The 18,850-nt window shown below is 41.2% G+C and overlaps 1 protein-coding gene across 3 annotated transcripts in view; it reads left to right on the forward strand.

The window, feature by feature from the left end:
• Positions 1 to 18,850, forward strand: part of LOC149215029 (beta-galactosidase 8-like) — a 459,880-nt gene that overhangs the window by 332,181 nt on the left and 108,849 nt on the right. For 2 of the 3 annotated variants that reach the window (XM_089392493.1, XM_089392491.1), the window contains exon 12: positions 11,737 to 11,957. In XM_089392493.1, coding sequence (XP_089248619.1) covers positions 11,737 to 11,957 — 221 coding nt within the window. The remainder of the gene's footprint in view (positions 1 to 11,736; positions 11,958 to 18,850) is intronic. The other variant, XM_089392492.1, reaches the window with a different exon arrangement.

Consider the following 18,850-nt stretch of genomic DNA (forward strand, 5'->3'; position numbering starts at 1 on the left):
TCTTTGGATGCCTTATTGGCTATCTAATACAGAGAATCTGACTGACAGGGAGACGAGTGAGATATACCTCACATTATCACGGCGATCCAATACTGATCCGGCCTCTGGATGGCAAGCCCCACACTGTTTCTGCGCTGCCTCTGCGTCATCCTACACAATTGAGCCTCACAACTACTGGGCTCTGCATCACCCTTCTTGCTGAATGATTTGCCTCTAGAACTTCGAATTTCTGCCTTTTTGGTCTCACACCCCGACTTCTGGCTCTAGAACTCGACCCTCCAACAAATTTTGAATCTCCTCTCAGGCTCTGCGCTGCCTTTGCGTGGGTCTACGCTGCCTCTTCTGGATCTCTCTCCACCTCTTCTGCAATGTATCCTCGGATCAGGAAATTCTCCAATCGGAAAACTATCCCTGCCCCTCACTCCAAGAAATCTCCTTGATCACCTTCTCCAGCAGCCACTGCGCTGCTCTCTTGAGAAAATCAATCTCTGGTCTCTCACTCGATACGTCTTCCAAATGCCCATCGATGTCTTTCTTATAATCCTTCAGTTGAGTAATCAACGACCCATATTAATCAATGGATTAGATCATATTGACTCAATCTTTGTCTTCTTCTAGAAGATTCACACCCAGTTTCATTAATATTCTTTAATTATTTTAATTTCCTAAGTTTAGACTTAGGCACCCATTAAAAATAATGAATTATTTTAATAAAACTGTCTCTGGGTGGAATTTCCCAAAACAATTTCTGGGTATTCTGGAATACATGTGTCCCAACCTCCCTGCAAATTTTGAGGCTTAAAGCACATTTGATGCTACCTGAAATCAACACTTTTCCCTCCAAACCCTGAACACTGGGGCTTGGAGTACCTCCCAAGCTACACAAAAATCAACGAACTGTAACATGTATAACTTGTTGCTTTTGACCCCAATTTGAATCACTAACTTCCAATTCTAGTGTTTTAAATACACCTTTTGTCCTCGAAAGTAGACATCATATCCCTTATCATGAAGAGCAGAAACTGAAATCAAGTTCATTCTAAACCCGATACATGCAACACATGTGTAACATCTGTACTCTTTCCAGACTCCCTCTGAAAGGTAACCATCCCTCTCCCAACTGGAGTGCACTTGGACTTATTTCCCATCTGAATCTAGAAGCATATCTCCTCTTCCTTGTAGCTGGAGAAATATTCTCTAACCTCTGTCATATGACACGACACCCCATTGTCAATATACCAGACCCCTGTGGAGGTAGAGCTAGATAAGAAAGCTATGAGAGCTCCTCTTCAACTCTTGAAGATAGCTTGTCAATATCCGTTGAAGCTACTGTCTGCTACTTCTTCTTCTTGTCGCCCTTTTTTTGATTCATACATTGACTAACACAGTGACCATGCTGATTGCATAAAAAACACTTGATTTTACTCAAGTCCTTTTTCTTTTTCTCTCCTTTAGAGTTAGTCCCTTTGCTTGAGCCCTTCTTGGCTTTGCCCTTTCTTGCTAGAGCAACATTCTCATCCTCCTCACATTTCTCGATTCTACTGTTGCTGCCATTGACAAGGCTCAGCCTAAGCTCATGTTGAGTGAAATCGCTCTACAAACGATCAAAATCAGGTACCTTGTCCTCCATTAATCACGTGGACAAACATGTCCAACTGATTTGAGAAACTGTTTAAGGAAGTTCTCACAAGCTCGTTATCACTAATCTTCTCTTCGACAAATGTTAACTTGTCCTTGACAAGTTTGATTCTGGTGAAGTAACTGAATATGCCTTCTCCTTTGTTGTTCCTGGTGTTTCTTAGCTTCTCTTTTAGGATCAAGTTCATGTTTATAGTAGCATTCCGAAATAACTTCAAGATGGAAACCCACATCTTCTTAGCTATATCCAATTCTGTGACACAGGGAATGATGTGATCTTTAACCCTGTCCTAGATAATACACCTATCTTTGGCATACTCCTGGTAAACTGTTAATTGCGCCAGATCTGTTGGTATGGCTACAACTCTCGTTGCATACTCCCTTAGTCCATGCTCCTCCAACAATAATAAGATTTTGGATTTCCAAACACCAAATTTTGATTCACCATCAAGTTTGTCTTGATCTTTTAATCTAGCTAAAGCCATTTCTCAAACTCTAGAACAATAAACCCCAATAAATTTGAATAGATTTGGAGAAAAATAACCTATGTGAAACCTTTGATTTCTCCTATGAAACCCTTGTGCTCAAATCACAAATAACCTTAGCACTTCACAACATTAATACCATGTGAAATTCTGGTTACCCTGAAGGTGATATTAACCAGTTAATTATTTTTTGTCACTTATTTCCGACAAATTAATTGATTTACCGAAAGCAACAAATAACAACATAAACAATACCAATCAGAAATTGAAAATGCAGGAAATATGTGAGAAACCAATCAGACAATTTACGCTAGTATTTTTGGACAAAACGTCCCTCGAAAAACCCCAGTGTGGAGAAAAATAGTTTTTAGATATCAGAGCTTCTATAATTATCTTCGACAAATAAACTGCTATTGAGAAATACAACTAGTTGCCTCTCATTGGCAAAGCTCTGAAAAAATATATCTTTACTTTTGCTAATCTGGAAAACTCCACGACTTCCCTTTTTTGCAATTCACGCTACTTCTGGCAATTTTCACTAGCCTCTGACAATTTGCACTGGCTTCCGACAAACTTGATCTGCCTTCTGGAAGTTGAATGGCCTTCACCAAATTTGCACTAGCTTTTGGTGAATTAATAATGGCACTAGAAAACTTGATTTGACCTTTGGAAGACTCGCACTGCTTTCCGACAAATAATCTCGGTCTCCTTCGAATGCACTGAGTAATTTGGCCTCCTCCTGAAACTCATGGCCTCACTAGGAAAAACTCGACCAACTGCAGAAAATACTAATAGCAAGAATCTCTAGAAACTTTTTCCTCATCATTCTTGCTCAACCCCCCTGGTGTCTTATGAAAATCACCCACTCGAATATCTTTATAATCTCCAAAGTTGTCCATCGATTTGCTTTATAATCTCTCATTCACGAATGAATGGCCATGATTAGAAGTTCACTTGATTTAATTGATGGCTAAGATTGTCTTAGAAACTTTCTACAAGCTTCTAGAGGAAAATCAACCTTATCCCAATTAATATCAATTAATTATTCGCTTTTCCTAAGTTAGGCTTAGGAAGTATTTAAAAAATCACTAATTGACTTAATTAAGATATTTTTCCTAGGTGATCTTAGGAAAAGTTACATGGGCTTGGAGATAGTTAACTCCTCTATGTCTCTAGCCTCAATGACACCTCTCGAGACTGGAACACTTGTCCTAGTTACAAAAACTAATAGCTAGAAGGACTTGGTTGGGTCGTGATGATTTGACTAGAGGAGATATATAATCTTCTCCTGAGAAGCCAGAAGGACTTGGCTAGGTCATGCTGATTTGACCAAAGGAGATAAATGAAATTCACCTAAGAAGCCAATAGGACTTGGTTGGGCCATGCTGATTCAGCCAATGGTGAATGCCCCATGAGTCACATTGCCTACTCTAGGATGGAGTGATTTATAGACATGCATCAACATAGCGAGCTCATAAACTTTAATTATGAAGGAGAAATTTCAGCGAAAAGGAAATCTTTTGTAGCCAAGGAGAATACCTCCCTCACAAAGAGGGAGTGTTGATTTTTGTAGCATCAGGAGGTATTCTCGCATGCCAAGAGATCACCTAAGTTGGCCTAGAAGAATTGAAAATTAAAATAATTTTTTTATTTTTTGGGCACCATGTAGGCTAAAAAGAGTGGACAAGTCGGCCCCACCATGAAAGAGTGTGTCCCTTGGTTAAAATTCAACCCATTCGACTTGTATATATACATGATTTGACACTTCACTTTGATCATTTATGATCACATCCTCTCTCTTCTAGAGTAGCCGCACGTGTGAACATAAAGAGGCCAAATTGACTGAAATTTGACCAAGTTTGATTGTTGACCAGAGTTGACCACAGTACATATCTAACCGCATGACCGAGCTTGACTATAGGCTGAAATTTGGTTGTTTGACCAACATTGAATTTTGTATTTTTGGTTGGTTTGACCAATGTTAACTTGCTAGAAATTAACCAGGTTTGATTGGTATTTGGACTTGGATATAGACAGATTTCTAGACAATTTGGATTGTAAACGTTGCTGAAGAATAATTTCTCCTATAAGAAAATTTGTTGGGTTTTCTCCCAAGATTGGGTTTCCCAGGGTAAAACTGTTGTCTATATTGTGCATGGTTGTCTCTTTATGATCTTACTATTTTCACTTTATTTATTGTTGAGATTTTCCATGTATATTTTCTCAATGATTTTAGTGGCATGAAATAAGTTGATAAAGATCATTAGGTAGTAATTATCAGTTCGGAAAATTAGTTTCTAATATACATCTTATAGAAAATTCAGCAAATAATGCTTAAAATTTTCCTAGAGAGATTTTCCTCTAACATATTGCAAGCCTACATTGTTATAATCATTTTGCAATAATGAGAACAAGGAGAGACTTCACACAATACACCATAGAACAATTTTTCAAAAGGGAACACCTGCCAAGTCTTTATTCAATAGATGGTGGAATTTATACAATAATGCAGTAAATAGAAAACTTGGAAACTTCGCATATGTGAAAATTCTATCACTACAGCAACTGATTTACTTTTCCTACTTATTTCATCATAAGTTATTCATGAAATTACTTCAACAAACATTTAAATAAATATTGCTGCAGTTATCACATCGTAATACAGAAACAAAAATATGCACACATTGACATAGTTCTTTAGGACTAATGTCCCCGGAAAAACCCAATGTGGGAAAACCGGTGCAGCAAGGGAGGATTTTATTATTCAACAATTTTCTTGTATAGCAGGGTGCTAAACTGGCTTACCCACAGATAGACAAACTTCCAGCACTTTCCTAAACCTAGCGTGGGCCCAACTGACCTCTGCTACAACTTGAAACCCTCTGTGTCAGCCTGAAACCCTCTGCATCAGCCTACTGAGGCTCTGAACAACCTCTCTGGGCTTTTGCGTCACTCCTGCAACCTCTAGGTGGATGACGCAGGCCCTTTTGGCTCTGCACAGCCTCTGCTGCCTCTGTGTGGCTTCCTCTGGCTCTGCGTCTACCTCTTCTGCGTTAATCTCCCATCTTTCTGTTCAGTACTTGCTGCTTCCTGACTGCTCTCCAGACCACTGGTTCAGTTTCTCAACAAACCCCACTCCAGAAATTGAACTGACTGATCTCCCTCAGTGTGTTCTCTAAGTGCCCCTCAAGCCTTCTCTTATACTTTTTCTGTTGACATCTCAACGGCCGAGATTAAGTCCCTAATCAATGGCTAAGATTAGATCTGGCTTGATCCATTTCTTTTGGACCATTCTAACACAGATTCATATTAATACACATTAATATTTTATTTTCCCTAAGTTTAGACTTAGGGACTCCATTAAAAATATTAATTATTTGTAATATCTCCTTATCTGTTTAGAATCAGCCCAAACCCTTTCTGGGTATTGGAGATCTCATGTACCCCAACCTCTCCACCAAATTTCGTGGCTAGAGCACATCCGATGCTACCCCAAATCAACACTCCCTCTTAGAAAGGACTGTGCTCTAGCAATACTCCTCACTGAGTATTACTGTGATCATTCGGCATCAGTACCTGTGTTGATGCTAGGCCTCCCTGCCCAACATCCTCTGCATTTCTGCATCCTGTACTGCTGCCCATGGTTCTACCATCGCCACTGTTGCATCTGTACAACAGCTCCCTCTACATCCGTGTTGTTGTTGGTCCTTTCTCCCAACACTGCATCTCCCTCTGCATCTGTGTTGCTGTTGGTCCTTTCTCCCAACACTGCATTTGCACTACAACTCCCTCTTCATTCGTGCTGCTAACACACTACTTCTGAAAGGGGTTCTTTACCATCCCCATATTTTCCTCGAAGTAGTCAAATTTTGACTTTACAAGGGCCTTGGTGAGGATATCTGCCACTTGTTCCCCTGTAGGAGTGTAGCTCAATTGTACAGCTCCACGTTGGACACAATCTCTGACAAAGTGACACCAGATATCAATATGCTTTGACCTGTCATGAAATACTGGATTCTCAGAGAGTTTGAAGCAACTTTGATTATCACACATGATCCTGGTCGCCTCCATATTTCTGCTGAATATGTTTACTAGCAGTTTTCTAAGCCATATGGCCTCACACGAAGTTGTGCTTGCTGCCATATATTCTGCCTTAGAGGAGCTCAGAGCCACGGACTTTTGTTTCCTATTGCACCAGGAGGTTATTCCTGATCCAATGTTGAAATAGTACCCAGAGGTACTTTTCCGATCCAGTAAACTTCCTGCCCAATCTGCGTCAGTAAATCCACTCAACCTGATATCCTTCCCCTTGTACAAGAGCCCATAATCAACTGTTCTCTGTAAATACCTGAGAACGTGCTTGGTTGCTGCTTAGTGAGCTCTTTCTGGTTCCACCATGAACTGACTGAGGGTGTTGACAGTGTAGCAAATATCTGGCCTGGTATTGACTAGATACATCAAGGACCCTATGAGTTGTCGGTATAGGGTGGGATCGACATCCTTGTCTTCTGATGCATCAATCTTCTTCTAGTTGGTGATCATTGGCGTAGCCATAGGTCTACAGACTCCCATCTCGAACCTTTTCAAAATTTTTGTAGCATACCTTCCTTGACCAAGGAAGATTTCTCCTTTCTGTTGCCAAACTTCCAACCCTAGAAAATGGTGCATTCGTCCCAGATCCTTCATATCGAACTCTGTGGCTAGATTCTTCTTGCAGTCTTCAATGAGTCTAGATGATCCTGTCAGGAAGAGATCATCCGCATATAATACTAAGATAAGTGGCTCGCTCTCTACGACCAGATAGTAGAGATTCGGATTCGCGTCACTCTTGACAAACCCCATCTTCTGCAAGTATCCATCTATTCGACCATACCACGCTCTTGGTACCTACTTCAGCCCATACAAGGCTTTCTTCAGTCTGCATACATGAGACTTCTTCTCATGAGTTTCAAAACCCTCTGGTTGTTCAATGTATAGTTCTTCTTCTATTACCCCATTCAGAAATGTCATCTTCACATCCATCTGATAGATCTCCCATCCCATCTGGGCTGCAAGAGATATCACGGTCCTAATAGAGGTATACCTGGCTACCGGGGTGAAGGTTTTCTTATAGTCAATCCCTTCCTTTTGAGCATACCCCTTAGCCACAAACCTGGCCTTGTATTTTTCAATACTGTCGTCCGCAGCATATTTGATCTTGTAGATCCATCTTGAACCTACCACAGATCTGTCTTGAGGCCTTGACACCACCTCCCAGACATCGTTTACCATTATGGAGTTATACTCCTCCACCATTGCATCTAGCTAGACCTGATGTTGTGTTGCCTCCTTGAAGCTGGCAGGCTCTCCATCCTGAGCTACTAATGCCTGATACCTGTCTGGCTGTTTTCGCTCCCTTTTACTGTTCCTTGGCTCTCTGATGAAGTTCTCTGCATCACATAGAATCTGACGAAGTTCCCTGCTGGTTCTTCCTTTGCCAACAGGTGCTTCTGTTTTCTCCTCTTCCTCATCCTGAGAATCTTCCTGATCTGAGGAAGGATTCTTCATTTCCGTTGGTTGAAGAGGCATGACCAACGGATCCTCTTTCGACTGCTCCTTGGAAGGCATTTCGCGAGATCTTCTAAAAGCTCTGTCCTCCATAAACTTTACATCTCATCGTACTACTACCTTCCTGCTCCCTGGAAGATAGATCCTGTATGCTTTATCATTCTCGCTATATCCTTCCAGATACCCCTTTCCTGTAGTCTGATCCAACTTCTTCCTCTTTTCTTCGGGAATGCGACTATATGCCAAACTTCCAAATACCCTGAAATGACTGACTTCAGGTGTCTTCCCAATGAAGACTTTCTCTGGAATAATCTTGCCCAATGCCTGATGAGGAGTCCTGTTCTGAACGTAGATAGCTATGTTGCATGCTTCTGCCCACAAAAATTTTGGCATATCTTGATCATACATCATGGTCCTAGCTGCTTTTATAATAGTCCTGTTTTTCCTTTCTACCACCCCATTCTGCTTCAGATTGTAGGGAGTTGTCCACTCTCTTCTGATGCCCTCCTTAGCGCAAAAATCAGTGAAGTCCTTCTCGACATATTCTCCACCATTATCTGAGCACAAGACTTTTATTTTCTTACCTGTCAGATTCTCCACTAGAGCCTTGAACTCCTTGAATCGACTGAAAACCTCATCCTTGGTTTTCAAAAAATAGATCCAGGTTTTCCTCTAGTGGTCATCAATGAAAGTAAGGAAATACTCGGCACTGCGAAGAGCTTTGACGGACATAGTTCCGCAGATATCTGAGTGTATCAATACTAGTGCACTCTTAGCCCTGTGGTTGCTCCTAGGAAATGCCGCCTTGGCATACTTTCCTAGAGCGCATCCCCTACATACATCATTTGGTTTCGTACTCAGATCCGAAACTCCTGTTACAGTGCTCCTAAGAATTCTCAGAGCTCCATGGTGCAAGTGACCCATCCTTTTGTGCCATACTTCGTTCAAGTCTTTGTCCCCATGACTGCCTATTAGTGCCATTGGAGATTCTAGTTGTAATTTGTACAACCGATTATATTTGATCTCAATCTGCACTTTCTTTGTCCAGCTCGGGTGTTTGACATATACCTTTTCCTTAATGAAGTAGACGTCATAGCCCTTGCCTTGTAGTTGTGACATGGAAAGTAAGTTCGTCCCCAATCCTGGCACATGCAGCACATTTGTGGCACGGAACCACTCTCCCGATTTTGTTTGAAAAGCTATGGTACCCTTTCCTACTGGAGTACACTTTGCCTTGTTCCCCATGGTGATCTGAAAGTTCATCTTCTCTTCTCGATATTCTGAGAAACACTCCTTGATTCTCGTCATATGCCACGAGGCTCCACTATCTATATACCATACTTCTGATGATGCAACACTAGTCATGCACGCCACTTCTTCTTCCAACCTGGAAGCCAACATAGAGAAATTGAAATCTCTCTCTCTTGTGCAATCTTCTGAAAATCTGCGTGAGTCCCATGAGGTGGATGCCTCTGCATCGTGGTCTCAACCCATAACTGATTTTCCCTTTCTGTTTTTGATTCCTTGCTCTGATACCATGTGAAAATTCTATCACTGCAACAACTGATTTACTTTTCGTACTTATTTCATCATAAGTTATTCATGAAATTACTTCAACAAACATTAAAATAAATACTGCTGCAGTTATCACATCGTAATATAGAAACAAAAATATGCACACATTCACATAGTTATTTTGGACTAATGTCCTCGGAAAAACCCAATGTGGGGAAAACCGGTGTAGCAAGGGAGGATTTTATTATTCGGCAATTTTCTTATACAACAGGGTGCCAAACTAGCTTACCCACAGATAGACAAACTTCCAGCACTTTCCTAAACACAGTGTAGGCTCTACTGATCTCTGCTACAACTTGAAACCCTCTGCATCAGCCTACTGAGGCTCTGTGCAGCCTCTCTGGGCTTCTGCGTCACTCCTGCAGCCTCTACGTGGATGACGCAGGCCCTTCTGGCTCTGCGCAGTCCCTGTTGCCTCTACGTGGCTTCCTTTGGCTCTACGTCTGCCTCTTCTGCACTGATCTCTCGTCTCTTTGTTCCGTACTTGCTGCCTCTTGACTGCTCTCTAGACCACTAGTTGAGTTTCTCAGTAAACCCCGCTCCAGAAATTGAACTGACTAGTCTCCCTCAGTGTGTTCTCCAAGTGCCCCTCAAGCCTCCTCTTATACTTTTTCTGTTGACATCTCAACGGTCGAGATTAAGTCCCTAATCAACGGCTAAGATTAGATCTGGCTTTATCCATGTCTTTTGGACCATTTTAACATAGATTCATATTAATACACATTAATATTTTATTTTCCCTAAGTTTAGACTTAGGGACTCCATTAAAAATATTAATTATTTTAATATCTCCCGATCTGTTTAGAAGCTGCCCAAACCCTTTCTGTGTATTGGAGATCTCATGTGCCCCAACCTCTCCACCATATTTTGTGGCTAGAGCACATCCGATGCTACCCCAAATCAACAGCATATTTATGTTGCAAGGGCAACCCGGTCTTGATGAACATAACACAACTGCTACTAGAACTCTACTATGGATTCGACGTCCCATGAATAAATTCAGTCTTCTAAAGCACCAGTGAAGGATTTCTATGACCCCTCTTTCCTCTTTCTTCATTGAAGCACAAATGAGAGACATGAGATGATCTCTCGTTGTAGATCAGCTAGGGTGTATAGCTTCAACACGGAAGTCAATTCTGGACGAATCAATTAAGGTGGATCTTGCACCACTGAAACTACCCTCTTAACTCTTGGCTTGCACCCAACCTTCAAGTTCCAAGAGCTCTTAGATCAATTATCACAAAAATCATTCAATTCAACATATCCATGAGCAAGCTCCAATCTTCCTTTTAATGTCATGAGTAATCAGAATACCATGGGCAATTACCATGGGTCACCTCAATACCATGGGTGCATTTTTCCACTTTTTTATTAAAGTAACTTTATAAGGTTTTATTTTTAATCAAATTACTTAATATCACTTTAGAAATGACATCCAATAATTAAACTACTGGAGTCTCTTTGCTTGTCCCCAGGGAATCCGACCCTATCACTTCACCATTTATTGACTCTCCTCGGAAAGGGACATTACAGGTATCTTGCCATTTTGCTTTCCTAGATTTCAGGCTCTCGGATGTGAGTAGTTACTGAATGCATGGAGATTTCGTAGGTACTTGTTGGCATGCCATTTGATGAACCCATTTTTATTTATTTATTTTTTGTAATATGTGTTTTACTGCATTGTTTATACAATAAAAATTTGAAGCATATCAAAAAACAAGTAAAATTGTGAATAAACTACATCTGCATTGTCCAAAGACAAAAGAAGACCAATCTTTACAGAGACAAGAGTGACTTACGTAACCCACTAACATCCACAGTATAAGAGGGATGGTAGTCTGAGAATGATACGCATCCTACCCTGATCATTTGTATGATATTTTTATTCTGGATGGCATCCTAGTAATAGAAAAAAGAAAAAAAAAGTTAAAAATTATAAAAATAATAATTTAAAGACACAAAATTACAGTTCGGACTATCAAAAAGCAATTACTATAACATGAATACCTAAACAAAAAGATCAATGAATCTTGACATGGGACCCATTGAAACCCTTCTTATACATATTCATGGCTTCCCAAAATTATATTTTTTAGAAGCACGATTTGTGGTGGCCATTGTTGTTTTTGGAAATTGAAATCCTCCTACAAAATGGGGGCATTCCTATTCCGCTCTATACCATTGCACCTGAATAAGCTTAATTTCAGTTATTAGGAACTCCTGTACGATGTTGAAAACAGATACCTCACTATTTCTTTTCAGATAGTCATTGTCCATACAATTTTGAAAGGTTGGAAAATTATATAAACGAATTAGATGCATGTAGAAGAGACTGTGATTTCAGTGCCATGTTGCATACATGTTTTAAATTATCCTATCTATATAATTTTTTAACATTTTAATTAGTCTAACAACTTTTATGTGTTTGTCAAACCAATCATGAGTTTTTCCTAGCGTTAAAAGATAAATACTAATCTCTGGTTGTTTGCAGCAGATAAATGTTCAATCAAACTCTGCTACACTCATTGCTCCTCGGCTAAAGCTTGGGTCATCAAACAAATTACTAAATCAGAAAATGGAGCAATTGATTAGTTGGGAAACATTCCAAGAGAACTTTGGAGATCTTGGAAATGCTCAATTTCAGAGACAGGGTCTGTTGGAACATATCAGTACAACCAAGGATACAACAGACTACCTCTGGTACAAAATTAGGTAAAATAATTTTCTCACATGTTTTGGCATTGTAAATTAGTTTGGATGTACTGAAACTAAAGGTGATAGGTAATTGGATAACTAACTCATTGACTTATCTAGAATGACATTTAATATTAGAGGTTTGCATGCATTCTCTTAAACCTTTCATGAAATCAGTTCATTTTAATAACAGGTTAGCAATACACTGGTAAGATAAGATAAGATAAGGTAATTTTATTAATGTCCAACAAGTAATCACAAATAGGTCAATGGGACTTGTTACCCACCACCAGTGGGTGATACCCATAGGAGAAGTTTTTCTCCTAGATTTGTTTTTGTTGAAAAGTGTAACTAGGTTTGGTCTTCATAATGACATGTAATTGTGATTTTATGTAAAGAGATGTAAAAAAGAAAAAGAAAATTATTGTATTGCATCATGGGTTTCATGAGCAAGAGATTTTATTTTGAGTCAAGGGTCCCATTGAGAGCCTTTAGGAATTTTGTCATCTAGTCATAAAAGAATAAAAGAGTCATTGTCATGTAATGAAGTCATGTTACACATTGTAAAGAGTCGTTCTTGTCTATGTAAAAGTCATCCTCCAAGACTTTGTCACTAGCCCTCATTATGTCGGCCTACATCAAAGCGATGAATCTAGAAGATGAAGTCGGCTTCCCTCCAAGAGATCATGTCAGCCTAGAGGTCATGAACAAACTTGTATATATACCCATACTCGGCCTCATTTGGACACAACGAATTCAGTCAAGCAAGTCGAGAAAGAGTGCGAAGCATGTGAAAATTCGAGAATCCCACCCGAATCACCTGCTACAGCAATTGATTAAACTTCTCCCATCTGTTAAATACTGAAACAAATTATTCACTGTTTCTTACAGCAAATATTGAAGCTAACACACTGCAACCTTCACTTAATTAATTAATTTTCCCAAAACAAGAACATAACAAATAGAGAAAGATGCTCAAGTGACAGTTTTTTTGGACAAATGTCCCCAAAAAAACCCAATGTGGGAAAACTGTGCAGCAACTCTAAGGGTTTATATTATTATGCAGTAGTTTTTGAATACCACTTTGGATGCCCTTCCGACAATCCAGTTACAGAGAAAATAAACTGCTAGAAAAACTTAGTGAGATTACCTCACTCTACCCAGCAATTCCGGTTGTTCCGGCAGCTGAACCAACTATCCCCGACTATCTTTGCGCAGGCCCTGCGTAAGCCTTGCATCAGCCTCAACAAGCTCTGGGTCAACCCAACTGGGAAATTTCTTAGTTTGCCCTTTGGAGCAGTTTCCAGCCCTCCCAGCTTAGAAATCTCAGCTCCTCGGTAGATTTCAGGCTTTTGCACTGGAAGATTACGTTGCTTCTGCGTGAGCCCTTCTGACTCTGCGTGGGCCTTTCTGGCTTTGTGTGGGCCCTTTTTGCCCAACGTCAACCCCTCTTGGGTTTGCGTTGCCTCCTCCAGGTGTCTCTCTGCCTCTCTGCTGTTGATTCCGGGTCATAGAGAAGATACTCCAACTCAACTATCCCTGCCCCTCACTGGAAAAGCTCCCTATCAAAAATCTCCTGACAACTGCTCTGCTTCAAAAATCGATTCTTTGAATTCTCTTTGTGTGTCTTTCAAAGTGACCCTCAAGCTTCCTTAAATAATCTCCTCCTTGACATTCAACGGCCCAGATTAGAAGCTAATTAATGGCTAAGATCATTTCTGCTTGATCCTCATCTTCTTCTAGAAGTTACATCCACAGTTTATATTAATACCCTTTAATTATTTTATTTTCCTAAGTTTAGACTTAGGGTCCCTTTAAAAATAATTAATTATTTTAATACTACTGTTTCTGGGTGGAATTACCCAAAACACTTTCTTGGTTCTTTAGAATACATGTGCCTAAGCCTCCTTGCAAAATTTGGGACTTAGAGCGCATCCAATGCTACCAGAAATCAACACTCCCTCTTAGTGAGGAATGTGCTCTAGTAATGCCTTCAATCTGAAGCATCACACTAACTTCATAACATTGTCCTCTCTGTGCTGCTGATGGCTGACATGCTGTCCACCAACCACTGCGCAAATGATCCATGCTACAACTCCCTTTGAAACTCTACATCCGTGCTGTTGCTGACGCTGCCACTGCCACCGCACTGCAAATTGTTGTTGCTACTCCATCAGTGACAGAAAAATATCCCAAATTACTAAACTAATTGTGTTCAGTATGATACCATGTGAATGTTGGAGCCTAACTGTTGCTAGTCGTTGCACTGATCCTCTGAGTCTATTGCATTGCTGCTGACTATTGCTTTGTGCCATCTGTACTACTACCAACTCTGCTTTGCGCTGATCAGTCTCTGGCGCTCCTAGCCATTGTAGTTGTCTCTTCGACACTCCTCGACACCATACGACACTCGTCCATCCTGCTACTTCTGATTTGGGCTCGTATATCAAGGAATTGATCCAAGAGATGGGCTCCTCAAGGATCCTTCCCATCTATAGCTCTTTCGAACTAGAGCTCCAAATTAGCCCACCTCCCTCCTGGAGGTATCTTGCCTATCATGATGAACTCCTCCTCAATCTTCGCGGCGCAACCTTCGAATCGTACTTCTCATCTTTGTCCTTCTTCCTGAGTGGACACTGTGTAGTGTAGTGACCCATCTCACTACACTTGAAACACTTGATCTTCGAGATGTCCTTCTCTCCTGTTGTCCCTTTGATGCAAGGGCTGCATTATCCCCCTCCTCCTTGGGCTTTCGACCCATTGCTGTTGCTTCCGTCAAGCTTGCACTTGACCAAGTCTCTCCTCAACTCCTCTTGGTTGAGAGGTACCCACATTTCATCCCGATTCGGCAAAGCGCCCTGCCCAAGATTCTCTAGACAAAGACTTGCCACTCATTTGAGACAGGAATCGAGGGCCAGTCTCACTAACTCTGAGTCTTGTGTAGACCCCACAACATATAACTCATCATGGATCTCCTGAAGCTTCGTGAGGAATGGATCCACACGCTCCCCCTTTTGCATCTGAGCAGATCGTAACTTCTGTTCAAGGTACATCTTCCGCTGCTCAGAAGATCCCGATATAATGTAGACGATGTGTCCCACATCTCCTTAGCAGTTACTCTGCTAGCAATGTGACAAACCACATGATCCTTCACTCCGTCCAGGATCATTCTTTTCGCCTTTGCCATCTCAGCGTTGTATTTCTTCAACGTATCTGCATCTGTAGGTTCAGTCACCACACTATCTACATATGTCTTGAGGGCATGCTCATTTAGAAGGAACGACATTCTTGCCTTCCAGATGACGTAGTTGGATGCCCCATCCAACCTGTCCTAATCCCTCAATCCACTGGTTGCCATTTTTGCCACAAGAACTGTCAAATGATCTCCTCTCTCCTCTGCGCAACACTAGACTGGCCTATGCACTCCCTGCTGGAGCTGTAGATTTTCCTCTCTTCGCTACTGCTCAGCAAGTGAGAATTCATACTCCTTGGCTGGAAGTCCTCTGATGAGAAATTCCCTCAACCGTGCTCCTTCCTTCTCCTCTGACGTCTTTTTGCCCAACAAAACGACCTACAGAAAATATTGCGTCCCACCAGCTCTCCTCACGTTGAGGCTTCTGCACTGCTCCCTCTGCCCCGAAAAAAACTTGATCTGGAAGCCCTTCTCTCCGTCGACTCATTCGGAGAGAGACTGCGTCGAAATTTTAGCCCTCTACCTAGAACTACAGAAACCCTCTGGATTTCGAACTGCTTCGAACTCCCTCTTTTGCTCAACGCTGGGTCTCTGGTACTGTTCTTTCTTGCTTCACCTGCAATTCTCTGATACCATGTGAAAATTCGAGAATCCCACCCGAATCACCTATTGCAACAACTGATTAAACTTCTCCTATCTGTTAAATCCTGAAACAAGTTATTTCCTGTTTCCTACAACAAATATCGAAGCTAACACACTGCAACCTTCACTTAATTAATTAATTTGCCTAAAACAAGAACATAACAAATAGAGAAAGATGCACAAGTAACATAGTAATTTTTGGACAAATGTCCCCGGAAAAACCTGATGTGGGGAAACCGGTGCAGCAGTTCTGAGGTTTTTTATTATTATGCAGTAGTTTCTGAATAAAACTCTAGATTCCCTTCCGACAATCTAGTTACAGAGAAAATAAACTGACAAAAAAACTTAGTGAGATTACCTTACTCTACCTGGCAATTTTCGTTGTTTCGGCAGCTGAACCAATTTTCCCTGGCTATCTCTGCGCTGGCCCTGCGTAGGCCTTGCGTTAGCCTCAACAGGCTCTGCATCAGCCCAACTGGGAAACACCTGCCCTTTGGAGCAGTTTCCAGCTCTCCCGGCTCAGAAATCTCAGCTCCCCCACAGATTTCGGACTTCTACACTGGAAGACTGTGCTACTTCTGTGTGAGCCCTTCTGGCTTTGCGGGAGCTCTGTGTGGGCCCTTCTGGCCGTGTGTCAACCCCTCCTAGGTCTACGTTGCCTCCTCGTGGTGTCTCTCTGCCTCTCTGCTGTTGATTCTGGGTCTTGGAGAAGATACTTCAACCCAACTATCCTTGCCCCTCACTGCAAAAGCTCCCTATCGAAAATCTCCTGGCAGCTGCTTTGCTTCAGAAAATTGATTCTCTGAACTCTTGTTGTGTGTCTTTCCAAGTGACCCTCGAGCCTCCTTAAATAATTTCCTCGTTGACATATTATGACCCAAATTAGAAGTTAATCAATGACTAAGATCATTTTTGCTTGATCCTCGTCTTCTTATAGAAGTTACACCTACAGTCTATATTAATACCCTTTAATTATTTTATTTTCCTAAGTTTAGACCTAGGGTCCCTTTAAAAATAATTTATTATTTTAATACGACTGTTTTTGGGTGGACTTTCCCAAAATGCTTTTTGGGTTCTTTGGAATACATGTGCCTAAGCTTCCCTGCAAAATTTGAGACTTAGATCACATCCGATGCTACCAGAAATCAACAAAGTACACACCAAAAGAAGCCTCCATATCATCACAACAAAGAGGAAAGATAGTGAAGGAAGTCAAGTGTTGTTTTGGGTTAGTTTGTTCTCCCACGTGCAAAGATAACAGAACCGAAGGTATCCAGAAGAAGTCGAAGGAGTTGTTGTCACCTTGAGGTGACTATTGTTTGGGTCTAGAGCCTCGCTAGGAGAAGCCGAGTCAAGGTACAAGAAGTCTCTCTCCTAAGACTATAAAGGAAGTGAAGACAAAGCTAGGGTTTCTGTGGTGGGTTGGCGAGCCTACAAGAAGAGATCGAGGGTCAAAGGAAGTCGAGATATAGAAGGGAAGAAGTCGAGAACAAGAAGAAAAAGGAAGCCAAGATCAAGCTGAAGAAAAGCATTGTTAAAGAAGGGGTTAGTGACAAGGGTCTTGGGAGGACATTAGAGTCAAGTGTCCTTGTCATGGTCTTGGTATTTGTCAATTGAAGATCTATAAGATGAATTTCTGATTGGGTTTTCCTCTCAGAGAGTGAGAGGTTTTGGCCCTGGCTGACAAGCCTACATACTATGTCTCTTGTCTTCTATTGTTCATTTGGTAATTGTCATGATGAAAAGAACACAATAATAATATAACAAAGAGAAGATCATAATCCAAGTAGTAAAAGTATATGACAAGAAATTATTAAGAAGAGAAATCTCCTAACTTATGATGCCCTATATTTCTCAACAATTTTCAGCGGACAGCCAGTAGGTAGCAGCCCCTTGCAGCCACCAGATAGCTCGATGTGCCACCATTCTCTGCCACTTGATCCAACCTTTATGTGCCCTCGCCCATCTGTTATGATTGTATGTTTGAAGGTGGGCCTTCCAACCGTTAAGGTATGGCCTTTCATTATGTAATTGGATATCTTTGCTTACTTGTCATGGACATAGCTGGACATGGATTAGTGGGGGGATTCGGTAGAAAGAATGGGCTTGGTATGTACTCTTGTCTTTTTGTCCAACTTGGTGGTTAGTCTTGTATCCTAGTCCCATGGGATCTCCTTTATTGGCTGCTAGCTTTAGGAGCAACACTACATGGAAAAACCTAATTTTGGCTATGTGGCCCCACTTCCTGACACCACATACATCACTCCCCTCCACTCATTATAACCCTTTTTCACATGTTTCCCATCTGGGTCCACATTTTTCCATTGGGTCCACAAGGGATTAACCTCCCCCTCCCCTTGTCCAGACTTTGGGTCAAGCCAGGAACGATGCCCCAGAGGTTGATGTAGTTAAGAAGAAAGTTAAAAGCATAATTTGGCCACTTACAATAGGAAATGTACCACAAAATGAAAAAGATGGGTGGGACATTAAAATTTAGCGTGTGGGAAAAAGCTAAGCATGAGTCTATCCCCTACCATTATGGCCATTACCCTGGTTCCTAGGGCCCCTATATGAGTCCCCTGCATCATTAAGGAACACATGATTGTCCCAACCCCTGGTGGGCGATGAATTGCCCAACCTTAAGGGGGTATTCACTGCTATATCATACACATCATGCTCTCATTCCTTGGAGCCCCGAGCAGTTAAAAGAAATAAAAATCAATAAAAGGAAAAAGGCATATGAAGAAGAGTGGAAAAACAAAGGTTGGGGTAACTCATATACCATGATTGCTCCTTTCCGTATCTATACACCCATGTGTGGGCTTCCCTTATTATAGCTACCCTGGTACCATGGCATGTGGATTGGAGCCTTCCCCTGCTACCCCACTACATTCCACCATTATTTCACATGACACTTTCCATTTGACGGATGTACCTTGTGTTGAGAAATCTAGGTCATTCAATGTTAACAATTTCCCTGCTTAATAATTGCTTATGATATGCTTGTTCTTCTTTTACTTATGATCTTTCACTTTATTAGCTTATTATTGTGTTCTTTTCATCAATACAATTATCA

Source organism: Pinus tabuliformis, chromosome 1_1 (genome assembly GCF_031772625.1).
Source record: "Pinus tabuliformis cultivar Carrire ecotype Pingquan chromosome 1_1, CPIR1, whole genome shotgun sequence".
Classification (NCBI taxonomy): Eukaryota; Viridiplantae; Streptophyta; class Pinopsida; order Pinales; family Pinaceae; genus Pinus; species Pinus tabuliformis.